General features: G+C 38.5%; 1 protein-coding gene and 1 long non-coding RNA gene across 3 annotated transcripts; one reads left to right on the top strand and one right to left on the bottom strand.

Annotated features, from left to right (window-relative positions):
- The first annotated feature begins 405 nt into the window (after nt 1-405).
- LOC311077201 lies at nt 406-14,274 on the top strand. The gene is made up of 3 exons (XR_014604802.1): nt 406-534; nt 570-632; nt 14,253-14,274. It is a non-coding gene; the product is annotated as an uncharacterized lncRNA (long non-coding RNA).
- On the bottom strand, nt 3,147-9,360 carry LOC311077100 (caspase a-like). Of its 2 annotated transcripts, none has more exons than XM_084105639.1 (11): nt 9,145-9,360; nt 8,694-8,768; nt 8,355-8,428; nt 8,101-8,268; nt 7,830-7,997; nt 7,651-7,722; nt 6,404-6,580; nt 6,072-6,315; nt 5,607-5,696; nt 3,807-3,916; nt 3,147-3,614 (listed from the first exon to the last, which is right to left on the bottom strand). In XM_084105639.1, the coding sequence occupies exons 1-11, from the start codon at nt 9,218-9,220 to the stop codon at nt 3,519-3,521; spliced, it is 1,350 nt and encodes a 449-aa protein (XP_083961765.1). In that variant the 5' UTR covers nt 9,221-9,360; the 3' UTR covers nt 3,147-3,518. The 2 variants fall into 2 exon arrangements, with proteins under 2 accessions (XP_083961765.1, XP_083961766.1); XM_084105640.1 differs by lacking the exon at nt 3,147-3,614 and adding an exon at nt 4,095-4,154 and having other exon boundaries at nt 3,818-3,916.
- Nucleotides 14,275-15,524: the final 1,250 nt, after the last annotated feature.

Here is a 15,524-nt window from a genome sequence, read left to right as displayed (position 1 = left end):
CGGACTTCCTAGTCGGATTTCCGAGAAACCAAGTCGGACTTCCTAGTCGGATTCCCGAGAAACCAAGTCGGACTTCCTAGTCGGATTCCCGAGAAACCCAGTCGGACTTCCTAGTCGGATTTCCGAGAAACCAAGTCGGACTTCCTAGTCGGATTCCCGAGAAACCAAGTCGGACTTCCTAGTCGGATTCCCGAGAAACCAAGTCGGACTTCCTAGTCGGATTTCCGAGAAACCAAGTCGGACTCCCTAGAACCAAGTCATCCTTCTGTGAATTACCTTTTTTATTTTTTATTCTGTTAAACAAGCTTCCATAAGATTCACCCTGAAACTGTTACTCGATTCTGTGATGTGATGTTGCAGTGATTTGTTTGTTTCTGTCATCAGTTCAACACACACACACACACACACACACACACACACACGCTTCATAGAGTTTGAGTCGTTGGAGAATTGAACGGATGCAAACAGAATCACAAAAGAAGCTGCAACCAAAGTTAGTCACAGAGACGTGAGGTGTGAGGTCAGGGACCAGAGGTCAGAGGCGTGAGGTCAGAGGTCAGGGACCAGAGGTCAGAGACGTGAGGTCAGAGACGTGAGGTCAGAGACGTGAGGTCAGAGACGTGAGGTCAGAGGTCAGGGACCAGAGGTCAGGGACCAGAGGTCAGAGACGTGAGGTCAGAGACGTGAGGTCAGAGGCGTGAGGTCAGAGGTCAGCGCGTGTGTTTGTATAAATACCTCCAGCACTGATCTTCAGTCAGAGAATACTACTGTGTACAGTCCTTTACACTCGTGTTTCCTTCATCTGTGTGTTTATCTTCATCTTCTGCTTCATCGCCGGCGTCTCGCTCTTCTTCTCTGCTGGAAACTTCATATCTTGAGCCGCTCTGAGGCGTTCAGCAGCGTTACGGTTATCTCTGAACATGAAACTGCTGAAACGCAAGGCGGCGACATTGATCTATTAATATCACTCATTTCCTTTTGTGAAGTTTAATATATGAAATATTCCAGTGTCTTTAGTTTCATCTTTAGCGTCGTTATTGTTTCTGCAGGAATGAAAACCAAAGATTCCCTCCGTTTCTTCTCATCATCTTCATCATCTTCATCATCTTCACTCAAACACCCACAATATATTCCAGGATTATATAGATATAAATATAAATATGTAAAAAAAAGTTTATTTTGTGGTTCCCAAAGCAAACGTCCTCTTGAGGATGAAAACCAAAGATTATCCACTTTCTCTTTTACTTTCCCTTCATTTTTTTTATGTATAATTCATTGGAAATTAGTCACATGCTCGTCTTGATGATCCAGTAACCGGTTATTGATTTAATGATGGAATATTAATAATTTTCTCACTGCATGAGATGAAACTCAGTTCCCTGTCGTTCTCATTGTGATTCAGACGATGTGTGTTTCTCTGAAGAATGTGTTTTATATCATCCAGAAGGGCTACACACACACACACACACACACACACACACACACTCACTCACTCACTCACTCACTCAGACTCACACACACTTACTCAGACTCTTACACACGCACTCAGACTCTCTCACACACACTCTCTCAAACACACACTCTCTCTCTCACACACACACACTCACGCAGACTCTCTCTCTCACACACACTCTCTCAAACACGCACACACACACACTCTCTCTCACACACACACACACTCACGCAGACTCTCTCTCTCACACACACACACACTCACTCACACACACACACACTCACGCAGACTCTTACACACACACACTCTCTCTCACACACACACTCTCTCTCACACACACACACACTCACGCAGACTCTTACACACACACTTCTGCTGTTCCTCCGCTGTTTCTCGGGTCGTTCTCATGAACTCTAGAGTTTCTGTGTTTGCTGTTGATGAGTTTGTCTTGTTGCTGTAGATTTCATTAAATGTGTTTCTCAGACTGTTTCTCTGTGTGATCTGTTCTTCTTCTGAGTCGAATCAAGCTTCAAAACTGAGCATTTACTGACAAGTGCAGTGAAAAAAATCATTTATTAACAAGCTGATGACAAAATTACAGACACACAAAGTAACAACAACAAAATGAATTACATTAAATTCTCAGTTTTAAAAGAGTAAATGCATCATGTTATTAAAAGAGCCGCGATAAAGACACACAACATCAAACTCAGTGAATCTCATTAAACTGCAGCTCATATTTCACCACAGAATCACCAGAATATAAGTCTATTTTCAGGAACATAATCTATATTAAAAATAAAGGTTATTTAACAATAATGATGGTTCCATGAAGAGCCTTTAACATCCGTGAATCTCTCCATTCCACAGAAGGGTCTTTAGATTATTAAAATTTGTATTAATGTGAGGGAAATATATAACTAAACTTAAAAAATAATCCTGTTAGGAGTTATTTTAATCCATGTTTTATATGTAATATGAGGTGAATTTCCTCAGGTACAGATAAAAACATTTGATGTCATGAGAAACTTGTTGTTGAGCATGGTCAGCCTAACAGAATTAACAGATTTAGTGAGGCAGCCGTTTCTGATCTTCGTGCTTTTATAGCTTCATCAGACCCATTGGTGGAGGACATGAAAGAAGAGCCCAAAACGAAAACTGCTGAACCAGGAGAACCACGAAAAAGGAAACATGAGAAAACTGAGGCCTCACATGAGAAAGAAGCCAGTAAAAGAAAAACGTCATCAAATCATCAAAAGAACAGATAGAAATCTACATAAGATTCAGAATGTACTTCAGAATTGACTTGAAGTCAACCTGATAATAATTAGAGTTAAAGCTTGATAAAGAATTAAAGTCTCATGAAGAAAAGAGAAACAACTTTGTGTGATAAATTGGTAAAACTTTTAGGTAATGTGCATTCAGATGGTAAACAAATATTAAACTTTGATTCATATCTTTCATATATATTCATATTGGATTATACAGCTACGCCTGATCTGTTAAGTATTATATAATGTCTGTTGTGTGATATTTGATTGAAATTTCTAAAACTGCAAAGTGTTGATTGTGAGATCCCTGCTGTAGTTGTCACGTAGTCTAATTGGTAATCAACCGAAGGTGACTCACCTGTGCAAACGCCTTTATAATTGTGCATTTAGTGGCTTCAAAATAAAAACTCTTCTTGCATGTAGTATTTTCTACTCTTTATTTGTTCATTTTTTACATACACCAGCAAAAACATGTTTTCTAATAAGAAAATGTTTAATAATTGGAAGATACTGTAGGCATTTATTTAATCATATCACTTCTGTGTTATCCCTATATTTTTAAGATATAATAAAGATTCACATTTTTCCTGTTTGAACTCACAGAGGAACCATGTTATTAGATTTACTGATATATCAAACGACATTTTAGTCAAAAGTACAATTTAAAAATTTTTGTTAAAAAAAATTGTATTATCACCTTTTTATATTTTTAATATGTGTATATACAAAGCTTAAAAAGAAGACATTAGTGTGATCACATTTCTTATAAAGGGCAGATTTCAAGTCCTTCCATTTCACAGCCCAGGGAAGAGGTAGAACTTTTTAGACAACGTTGTTCTGTCTTTGCATGGCATTTGACATGGATGATTATCCTTAAACTTCTTAAGGACCTGTTTAAATAAATATAAGACAAAATTAAAGCTAACTACACATACAAACATAATCAACTAAAAAATGTGTTATTCCTTTATTATAGTCTTTTCCTTGTATTGGACTTAAGATCTGAATTATAGTTAGTGACATGCAGTGAAATACTAAGACAACACTAAACAACAAATCAAAGTAGTTCTTAGTAACATTGCCTTTCTGAAAAGCTCCTCAATGTCATCCTCATAAGCATGCCGATTAAATATTTCCACTATAGCCTGGATGAAAACTGAGCCCCTCTCAGGATTCCTGTAGGACACAGTATCTGAATAAAGAATACACGTTACTGCATGACAGCTGAGATGCGAGTAAAATAGAAAACTAATACAATTCAGTGTGTTAAAAACTAAGTGATAGCAATGCATGAAGGTTACTTCATTAAGGTTACAGTGGGGAGAACAAGTATTTGATACACTGCCGATTTTGCAGGTTTTCACACTTACAAAGCATGTAGAAGTCTGTAATTTTTATCATAGGTACTCTTCAACTGTGAGTGACGGAATCTGAAACAAAAATCCAGAAAATCACATTGTATGATTTTTAAATAATTAATTTGCATTTTATTGCATGTCATAATCACCTACCAACCAGTAAGAATTCCGGCTCTCACAGACCTGTTAGTTTTTCTTTAAGAAGCCCTCCTGTTCTCCACTCATTACCTGTATTAACTGCACCTGTTTGAACTCGTTACCTGTATAAAAGACACCTGTCCACACACTCAATCAAACAGACTCCAACCTCTCCACAATGGTCAAGACCAGAGAGCTGTGTAAGGACATCAGGGATAAAACTGTAGACCTGCACAAGGCTGGGATGGGCTACAGGACAATAGGCAAGCAGTTTGGAGAGAAGGCAACAACTGTTGGCGCAATTATTAGAAAATGGAAGAAGTTCAAGATGACGGTCAGTCTCCCTCGGTCTGGGGCCCCATGCAAGATCTCACCTCGTGGGGCATCAATGATCATGAGGAGGGTGAGGGATCAGCCCAGAACTACACGGCAGGACCTGGTCAATAACCTGAAGAGAGCTGGACCACAGTCTCAAAGAAAACCATTAGTAACACACTACGCCGTCATGGATTAAAATCCTGCAGCGCACGCAAGGTCCCCCTGCTCAAGCCAGCGCATGTCCAGGCCCGTCTGAAGTTTGCCAATGGCCATCTGGATGATCCAGAGGAGGAATGGGAGAAGGTCATGTGGTCTGATGGAGGTGGAAACATCATTCTTTGGGGATGCTTTTCTGCAAAGGGGACAGGACGACTGCACCGTATTGAGGGGAGGATGATGGGGGCATGTATCGCCAGATCTTGTCCAACAACCTCCTTCCCTCAGTAAGAGCATTGAAGATGGGTCGTGGCTGGGTCTTCCAGCATGACAACGACCTGAAACGCACAGCCAGCGCAACTAAGGTGTGGCTCCGTAAGAAGCATCTCAAGGTCCTGGAGTGGCCTAGCCAGTCTCCAGACCTGAACCCAATAGAAGATCTTTGGAGGAGCTGAAAGTCCGTATTGCCCATCGACAGCCCCGAAACCTGAAGGATCTGGAGAAGGTCTGTGTGGAGGAGTGGGCCAGAATCCCTACAGCAGTGTGTGCACACCTGGTCAAGAACTACAGGAAATGTGTGATCTCTGTAATTGCAAACAAAGGTTTCTGTACCAAATATTAAGTTCTGCTTTTCTGATGTATCAAATACTTATGTCATGCAATAACATGCAAATTAATTACTTAAAAATCATACAATGTGATTTTCTGGATTTTTGTTTTAGATTCCGTCACTCACAGTTGAAGAGTACCTATGATAAAAATGACAGACTTCTACATGCTTTGTAAGTGGGAAAACCTGCAAAATCGGAAGTGTATCACATACTTGTTCTCCCCACTGTATGTTGTTCTTTGTTGACCATATAATATATATTATTTAGTGGAATGTTATAATATTTTCTAAATGTGTGTTACCTGGAGTAGAGGACCTCAGGCAGCAGAAGTCCTTCTCAATGTGCTCTTTTTTTGGCACACCGTCCGGGACATCCACACATCCAACATTACCTGTGACATGAGACAGGGCAGCATCTGTTTATAGTTGCATCATCACACTGCAGGGGCACTGAGCTGAGAGCTGTCAAAGTAGAGTTTAAAAGGTGCACTCAGAGGTCATGCACGTGCTGTGACACATTGGGAGGTAGTGCTTATTGCTATGTTAATGAGGTAAGAATGTTTTATTGCTATGTTAATGATATTGTTAATGTTTTATTGTTATTGGCTTGATGGTTTTGCCAAGGTTCTAAGCCAAAATACATCTGGATTGTTGAGGGCTGAATTGACTGAATTAAAGGGCAATAAATAGTTTGGCACTGTTCAAACAGTGTATGGAGAACATGCATCACTTTAGAACGTGTCACTTCCTGTTAATCTGGAACTTACCACCCCGACACGACTGGACAAGGATGATTTTGGGTTTGTCCCGCAGTCCAGCACAGTTTGGAGTGTTCAAGTAATTATAAATTTCATCTATGGAGAACATGTCCTCTACCCCATCAGAATTCACTATGCTGGAAACTCCACAGATTCCAGAGGCGTCTCCATGTGACATGAACACCACAAAGCAGCTGTCTGATTGGCTGTGCTCCTTTCGCTGGGCGAAGTCTCGCATGGCAACTCTCATACCCTGGACATCAGACCGTCAACAACACACTGCATGATTCTCTTCAGCTGTTCATATTGCACACGTATACATGCACATCTAACATAGGTACCTGTGCCGTGAGGTCTCTTAGTGTCACCACACTGTAACCAAGAGCCGTCAGCAGTCTCTCCATACTCAGCTCATCCTTGTCTGCCCCAACACGATCATCTCCATATTCAAACTCAACGTTGTTAATTAGGAGCGCTTGACGTTTTCTGTTAATGGACTTGCCCTTCATTGGGTAAATCTTGAGACAGAAGAGGAAGAGGGATTCAAAACAAATTCAGGACAACTGATATGAGTTTTTTATGACATCCCTTAGAAAAAATAAGTATACTTCATGTTCATTTTATGAAGTATACTTAAGTAAAGTTGGTTAAGCAAAGGCTGCACCCGAAATCGGTTATTATATAGTAGACTAGGTGAAAAACAGTAGGTGACAAAAGTAGTATGTCCGAATACACAGCACTCATAAAAGAGCAGGCAATAGGCCCCAGATGACCTGCTTCTTCCAGGTGAGATTCTGAAGTGTGCATATATTTGACACTTTACTATCCCATGATGCCACAGGAGAGGGTTTGTAAACGCCTCCTACTGTATAACAGTGATCACATATATGTCATGAAAATATACTTTCTTATTTTTAGTTTAAAAAGAGTACTTATGGCACACTTCAAAAAACTTTTTTTTTTTTACATTTATATAGCGCTTTTCTGTGTACTCAAAGCACTTTACATGAAAGGGGGAATCTCCTCAACCACCACCAGTGTGCAGCTCCAGCTGATGATGCGACGGCAGCCATACTGCGCCAGAACGCCCACCACACACCAGCTATAGGAGGAGAAGCCTATCAGTGCATATATATGAGGATGATTAGGAGGCCATGATGGACAGGGGCCACTGGCAAATTTTTCCGAAGGACATCCTGGGATTTTTAATGACCTCAGAGAGTCAGGACCTCGGTTTAACGTCTCATCCGAAGGACGGTGCTCTTTGACAGTATAGTGTCCCCGTCACTACACTGGGGCGTTAGGACCCACACAGACCCCAGGGTGAGCGCCCCCTACTGGCCTCACTTCCAGCAGCAACCTGGTTTCCCCAGGAGTCTCCCATCCAGACACTGACCAGACTCAGCCCTGCTGAGCTTCAGTGGGAGACCAGTCTTGGGCTACAGGGCAATATGGCTGGGTGATTTTGTAAGGGGTTTTTACACATACAGAAATTAAATGATGCAAAGTGAGTCCACATCTTGTATCAAAGCAGAGGTCAATCTCAGATTCTTTTTTAGGCCTTTTTAATGTCTTTGAAAATACTTACATCATCTCTCAGATTTAGAAGCTTCTCCTGTTTAAATTCAGGTTTGCATGGCACAAGAGAATCTCCAGTTATCTGTTCAGAAGTAACAGAATTTAAATACTTTTGTAAGACACAAAATTAAACAGAATCCCTTTTGGTTTAATAAATCAACCAAAAGTTCAGAAATGCAGTGTATCTACCACTTCCAGTCCCCGGTCATCGCTGCAGGAGTGCACAGGCCCCTTCCACTCGCTCCGGCAGCTCCAGCAGAAAGTGTACGACTGTTTCTTGTTGGCTGTGCAGATAGTGCAGCGCACACACAGGTTTTTCTCATCTCCTCTTTCCACAAAGGACTTGCACCCTGGACACTTCAGAAATGGTCAAACAGGGATTTGGATAATTGTGTGACAGATTACAGTAAGGAATAAGGAATTTCTGGTTATTAAGCTCAGTTGTGGAAAAATAGCTTACAGCTTTGAATGTGCACAGCCTTTCAGCAGTGAGAAGGCCGAGGTTCTCCTCTAGGAAATCCCTCTGTTGGCTCGTCAGAACGATCAGTCGACAGATGCACTGGTAAGACAGCTTCGCTCCACAGGTTCTCTGCTTGCCCACTTCAGGACAGGTGAACTCAGTCTGTCCCTAAAATATGAGAATTGGTTAAATATGCAAAGGCAGCACAGGAATCAATAATTGTCAGGAAGTATGAGCACAAAGTGGTGAACTACCTGTTTAATATAATACTTGAAGCATGCGATGATATAATGTGCCGGCCTTTGATGACCACAAGGCAATCTCACTGCTGAAACAGAAATTCATTTCAAAGTTTGATTACTTTCATGCATGATGACACTGAAGCACAGGCATTCCCCTTTTTTGTGTGATTTATGCACAAATCTAAATCTGTTTAGTTTTTTTAGCTGCCAAGTAGGACATGTCAAAACATGTATGACACATGTTAAAATTAAACATGCTGTTTCAGTTATGGCAGTCACTAAATAATATAACACAATATACCTTGCTAGAGCATTGTTAGTTTATTGATAATGAGTTAAAACTTCACTCACCAACATTTCTTCCAGTTGATACTCTTCCTTCAGAATTATGATCATCTGAATTTCGGGTTTGTGTTTTTTTTATACCTTGATTTCAAAAGAAATAATATTCAGTTTTCTGAATTTAAATAGACTTGTAAATAGTTTATCTAAATCATGTACTGCTGGAGGGAGGAGATATAATGCACTGAATTTATATACAGTATTTATATATATACGCCTCCTCATTTTAAAACACCAGCGCACACCACTGATATACAGTATATGCATTTAGGGAGCGGCGGTACTGCTGGTCAGTTTCACTTTCGTTTTAAAGGGTAATTTTGCTTAGAATAATAAAAAAGAGCAATAGAATTTTGTTGTTTGTTTTGTTTTCTTTTTTTGCATGACTTATCATTCTATCACACACTGTTGGTAAAAGTCTAAATGTCAAACAGAAAAAAAGGGAATGTCAAAGACTTACTCAAGTTTCTGAAGACATTCATCAACATCGAGTCATTTTGCGAATAGTCATTCCAGTTTTCACCTTCTTCGGCCATTTTTGATTTAATGACTAAAAATGATCACTTTAATCACTATTATTCTGCAAAACTACTCCCGACTCACGTTAGCGAATAAACCCACCAGAACTGATGCAGGCGCTCCGGGGTAATCGGTTTCTGATTGTGGGTTTCAGTGGGCGGAGCTTACGTAAATAATAATGAGTTAAATGTATCTGTGGACATAATATATATTTGTAACATATACTGGTGTGATGATCCATGTGATGTCTTAACTTACCCTGTTCATGAGCCAGACTATTCAACATTCTCCATGTTCTCTGGCTGTGAACTGTCTGCTGTCCGGTTGTAAAAATGTAAAAAAAAAAGTTTTATTAATGTTTCCAATAAAAAAATATTTAAAAGTTAATATAGTAATTAATTAATTAATTAATTAATACAAAAAAAAAAAAACTAACAAATATAATGCAAATTAATACAAACGGACAGTGAGTTATGGGAAATATAGTCTTTGCAAGAATAACAATGATCCGGGGTGGAGTGCCCTCTGGTGGCAATCACGGGCAAACTGGTGACTGTTCTTCCTTATGAAGCTTTAAAACTGTTATCACTCTGCCAATGACTGAAAATAACATCCACAACCGTATCAGTGGCATAATAAACATTTTGCATTATTCTCTGTCATCTGTCCTTTTTTTGACCATGTGTTGCACTTTATGCCTGGATGATACACAATGATGATCATTTCTGATCACAAATATATGATCTATTGTGATGCACAACAAACACTCACTCAACATTTTTTTTACAAGTCATAAAGTTTTATAAACGTATGTTTTAATTGGGCTTCAATTAGAGGCACTTTTGACTTGAATTCTTAAATATTCGTCGTCGGTTAGGAACCTGGGTGTGCTCTTTGATACCAATCTTTAATTTGAAAGTCACGTGTCTAGTATCTGTAAAACTGCATTCTTCCATCTTAAAAATATATATAGCATATACGTCATATGCTCTCATTGACAAATGTGGAACAGTTAGTTCATGCGTTCATGACCTCAAGGCTAGATTACTGTAATGCTCTACTGGGTGGTTGCCCTGCATGCTTAATAAACAAACTACAGCTGGTCCAAAACGCAGCAGCTCGAGTTCTTACCAGAACCAGGAAGTGTGACCATATTAGCCCGGTTCTGTCAACACTGCACTGCCTTATTAAACATTGCATCAATTTTAAAATATTGCTGATTACTTACAAAGCACTAAATGGTTTAGCTCCGCAGTGCTTGAGCGAGCTCTTAACGCATTATAGTCCTTCAAGTCTATTGCGATCTCAAAACTCCAGTTAATAATACCTAGAATATCTAAATCGACTGCTGGCGGCAGATCCTTCTCCTATTTAGCACCAAAACTCTAGAACAGTCTTCCTAACATTGTCCGGGAAGCAGACACACTCTGTCAGTTGATATTATCAATCTTGTTAGTAAAGAAGTTCATAAAGTCATTACTGCTGTGCTGCTTGGAGACGTCTGGGGTTGAGGATTTATTTTTCGTTAGTTTAGCCACTATTTCAAATAAATACCTAGGATTATGTTTATTTTCTTCTAATAGGGTTGTAAAATAAGCAGATCTAGCAGCTTTTAAGGCCTCTCTGTAAGCAATCGAGCTCTCTTTCCATGAAATGCGAAATACCTCTAGTTTTGTTTTCTTCCAGTTGCGCTCCATTTTTCTGGCTGCTCTCTTAAGGGCCGAGTGTGCTCGTTGTACCACGGCATTGGACTATTTTCTTTAATCTTCTTTAAGCGCAACGGAGCAACTGTGTCTAAAGTGCTGGAAAAGAGAGAGTTAAAAGTTTCTGTCGCAATATCTAGTTCTTCTAAGCTATCCGGGATGCTGAGATGATGAAACTGATCAGAAAGATTATTAATACTTAATTTTACTCTTCATTAAGCAGCAAATCATCATATTAGAATGATTTCTGAAGGATTATGCGACACTGAAGACTGGAACTCTGCCATCACAGGAAAAATGAAATATTAAAATAGAAAAAAGTCTGTAAAATATTTCGCAGTATTACTGTTTTTTTATTATTTTTTTTTATATTTATTTAATGCAGTTTTGGTGAACATAAACATAAATCATCTTACAAATACCAAACATTTTAACAGTAGTGTGTATATTATATCAAAACCAGGACAAGCACACTTTTCAACCAAAACATTTCAAAAGTTTTTTATTTTTAATTACATTATTTTGCCAGTATGCATATTTGTAAAGAAAATCTTTTTGTGAACATCAAATTGTTTGCTTTTTCTATTCGCTAAAAGGATGTGAAGTATTTTTCTCATTTACAGTAGTTGTACCACATGTAATTTTTACACTTTTGTCCATGCAATTTAGTTTAGTCCAAATTTTACTTGTTAGGCTATGTATTAAAGCAACACACTCATGCTTATGTGTGTTTGTCTGCCTGCTCGACCAAATGGTTGAGCACATTTTGAGACACTATATTTTATTGAGAGGAGTACCTAACTTGTTGTGCCAAAAAAATCCACTAGATGGTGTCAGTCAACAGCACTTGTCACAACATGTCTTCATGGATTTCAGAAACAAAAAAATCACTCCTGCCATGTGAACTGTTTTTGGTGAAATTTTGCAAAGCATTTTTTTTTTATTTTTTTTACCATATTACACTGTAAGAGCCTTAACTTTACAAAATTATGATACTTGGTGCCATGAAAAAACTTTAGTATGTTTTTAATCATTTTTCAAAAACATGCTCAACCAAACGGTTGATTTGGCAGTTTATGGTAAAAGTAGAAAAGCTAAGCTAATGTTTTCAGATCATCCATTTCTGCAGTCATTTCCTGAGAAATATAAACTTCTGATCATTCATAGCTATGAATGTGACACAGCTATTGTTATTTCTTCATGAATATACTGAGATTATTTCTTAAGTATGTATTTTTTGCCACTTTTGGATATTAGTAAGTAAATATAATGAATTCATAGAATTAATGTGTGGAAATCATAATTATCAGAGGCAATTACTTCTTAAATGACAAATGCTGGTTTAATAACATTAATAAAATTGTTTGAGAATGTAATTTTTTTAGACCACCTCGATGGGCAAAGAAAAAATAAATCCTGTTGCTCTACCACACTTGACGCTGTGTTTCTTGAAACATAAAAGCCTAAAAATGCTATTATATTATATCTTTTGCAATTATTATTATTATTATTTTTTGTTTGTTTTTGAATGCAGAAATAATGTAATGTCTTTTTGGTTTTGTTACTTTTAGTTATTTGAGTTATTGATTTTTGTTTATTGTTAAAAAACAAGAAAACATATAATTTCCTGTGTTAAAATGAAAACCTGATATATTGAATGGCATACTTCAATAAATAAAGAAGATTCAATATAATTTTTTTTTTTAATTTTAATTATGTTTTAAATAAATTAAATAAATTAGTATTATTGTTCATATTTTCTGATTTTCACAGTTATGTGAATGAATTCCAGTACTTTTTTGTTTGACCTTTAAGTGCCATATCAACCATTTGGTAGAGGGCGATATTTTTTTAATTATGGGATGTGTTGAAAAAAATGCATTGATTGTGGTAACTATCGACACAAGGAGATAAGAAATGCAAAGAATTTTTTTTTCAAAAGTCTTTTTCTTGGTGGGGCAGTTAAAGGGTTAAGTTATTTGGCTTATGTTTACAAAATGAACAGGGATGACTGTACAAAACGTGTAAACTAATAATAAACTTTTGCATGACGCTGAAACTATTAACCTTTTTTTTAAATGATCCATAAAACCTACTTAAATAGAAGGAGGAGCGTGAACTCAAATTCTTTAAAAACGCCTGATAAACTCATGACTAATCATCCCCACTGAAACTGAAAATCTCAGAAACCAAAAATCTTGGAACAAAGTGGCGACAGTGGCAACAAACCCACGTGCCTTTATGTGACTAATGGTACTAGCATGTATCTTCACAACCCACAATGGCTGCACTCAGTGTCAGAGGAATCAGACCCTGCGTCCTAATGTGAACACGACCCATCCTGAACACTGCGCGAGATTAAAATAAGTGTGTCCCAAAGCATAGTATGTTGACAAGAGTGTGTCAGAAGTCCCCGGATGGTCAACTATTTCCAGTCAGTTTTCAATTGCTGTGTCCCAATTCAAAGGCTGCATCCTTCCAAGGCCGTGAACAGTCTAGACAACAGTTCTTGTCGCCTAGCAACCGTGACAGCTGTTGATGAGTAACAGTAACGTTTGTACTGGACTTTTTTAAAAGTTCTATTAAACTGCCTAAAAACAAAACAGGGTTCACAAACTGTCTAAATATGTTCACCATAGTCCAATTCTGTATATAATAAAGAATATAATCGCATCTTAGTAAAATATGTCAACATTTATTTTATTTTTAACATTTGTATCATTAGATATTTGAGTAAGTTGAAACCCAATACTTACATTTAAATGTGTAATTCGGCAATTCTATCGTCACTGGTGTGCAATGAATTCTGGGGTAGGCTGAAGGATCCATCAGTTGTATCTCTCATTTCACGGGAAGCGAAGGCTGCATTTGGAGGTGCCTTTGAATTGGGACAGTCTTCGTCGCGCCGCGGTGAGCGATCAGCCTTGGAAGGATGCAGCCTCTGAACTGAGACACGTGCTGGAGTGTGGATCCCTGCGCACAACGGCTAATACTAACCAGAACCCATTGTGCTTGGAGGACTACAAACACGAAATAACAGTGTTTAAAAAACTACAAACATGACAGATGTGTAGAGAGATAAAGGGGTTTGAATGACTAAAAATAAACGTTTAGCCTGATTAAAAAAATATTCATTTAATCTTATCCGTGTGAAATATTTGATCTGCAACAAATGTAAACTTTTATAAGGATTTGTTTGGCCATTAACTTTTAAATGCATCACTATGCAAAAATAATGAGGAGAGTGTCCGCATGAAATACCTACGACTTAAATTAAACGAAATTAGGAGGATGTTAACTGTGATAAGATGATTGACAAGCGTAACTATGTAACAGAGGCTCAGAGACGTGAGGTCAGAGGTCAGAGACGTGAGGTCAGAGACGTGAGGTCAGAGATGTGAGGACAGAGATGTGAGGTCAGAGGTCAGAGACGTGAGGTCAGAGACGTGAGGTCAGAGGTCAGAGACGTGAGGTCAGAGGTCAGAGACGTGAGGTCAGAGACGTGAGGACAGAGATGTGAGGACAGAGATGTGAGGTCAGAGGTCAGAGACGTGAGGTCAGAGACGTGAGGTCAGAGACGTGAGGTCAGAGACGTGAGGTCAGAGACGTGAGGTCAGAGACGTGAGGTCAGAGGTCAGCGCGTGTGTTTGTATAAATACCTCCAGCACTGATCTTCAGTCAGAGAATACTACTGTGTACAGTCCTTTACACTCGTGTTTCCTTCATCTGTGTGTTTATCTTCATCTTCTGCTTCATCGCCGGCGTCTCGCTCTTCGTCTCTGCTGGAAACTTCATATCTTGAGCCGCTCTGAGGCGTTCAGCAGCGTTACGGTTATCTCTGAACATGAAACTGCTGAAACGCAAGGCGGCGACATTGATCTATTAATATCACTCATTTCCATTCTGCTTTTGTGAAGTTTAATATATGAAATATTCCAGTGTCTTTAGTTTCATCTTTAGCGTCGTTATTGTTTCTGCAGGAATGAAAACCAAAGATTCCCTCCGTTTCTTCTCATCATCTTCATCATCTTCATCATCTTCACTCAAACACCCACAATATATTCCAGGATTATATAGATATAAATATAAATATGTAAAAAAAAAGTTTATTTTGTGGTTCCCAAAGCAAACGTCCTCTTGAGGATGAAAACCAAAGATTATCCACTTTCTCTTTTACTTTCCCTTCATTTTTTTTAATGTATAATTCATTGGAAATTAGTCACATGCTCGTCTTGATGATCCAGTAACAGGTTATTGATTTAATGATGGAATATTAATAATTTTCTCACTGCATGAGATGAAACTCAGTTCCCTGTCGTTCTCATTGTGATTCAGACGATGTGTGTTTCTCTGAAGAATGTGTTTTATATCATCCAGAAGGGCTACACACACACACACACACACACACACACACACACACATGTCTGGTTCACTATCTTTGTGGGGACTCTCCATAGACTTAATGGTTTTTATACTGTACAAACTGTATATTCTATCTCCTTACACTAACCCTACCCCTAAACCTACCCATCACAGAAAACTTTCTGCATTTTTACATTTCCAAAAAAACTAATTCTGTATGATTTATAAGCTTGTTTACCCATGGGGACCTCAATTT

Source organism: Abramis brama (assembly GCF_963993115.1).
Source record: "Abramis brama genome assembly, chromosome: 2".
NCBI classification, from domain to species: domain Eukaryota; kingdom Metazoa; phylum Chordata; class Actinopteri; order Cypriniformes; family Leuciscidae; genus Abramis; species Abramis brama.
The sequence above is the reverse complement of the archived record's forward strand: the minus strand, read 5'-3'. Positions and strand labels throughout refer to the sequence as shown.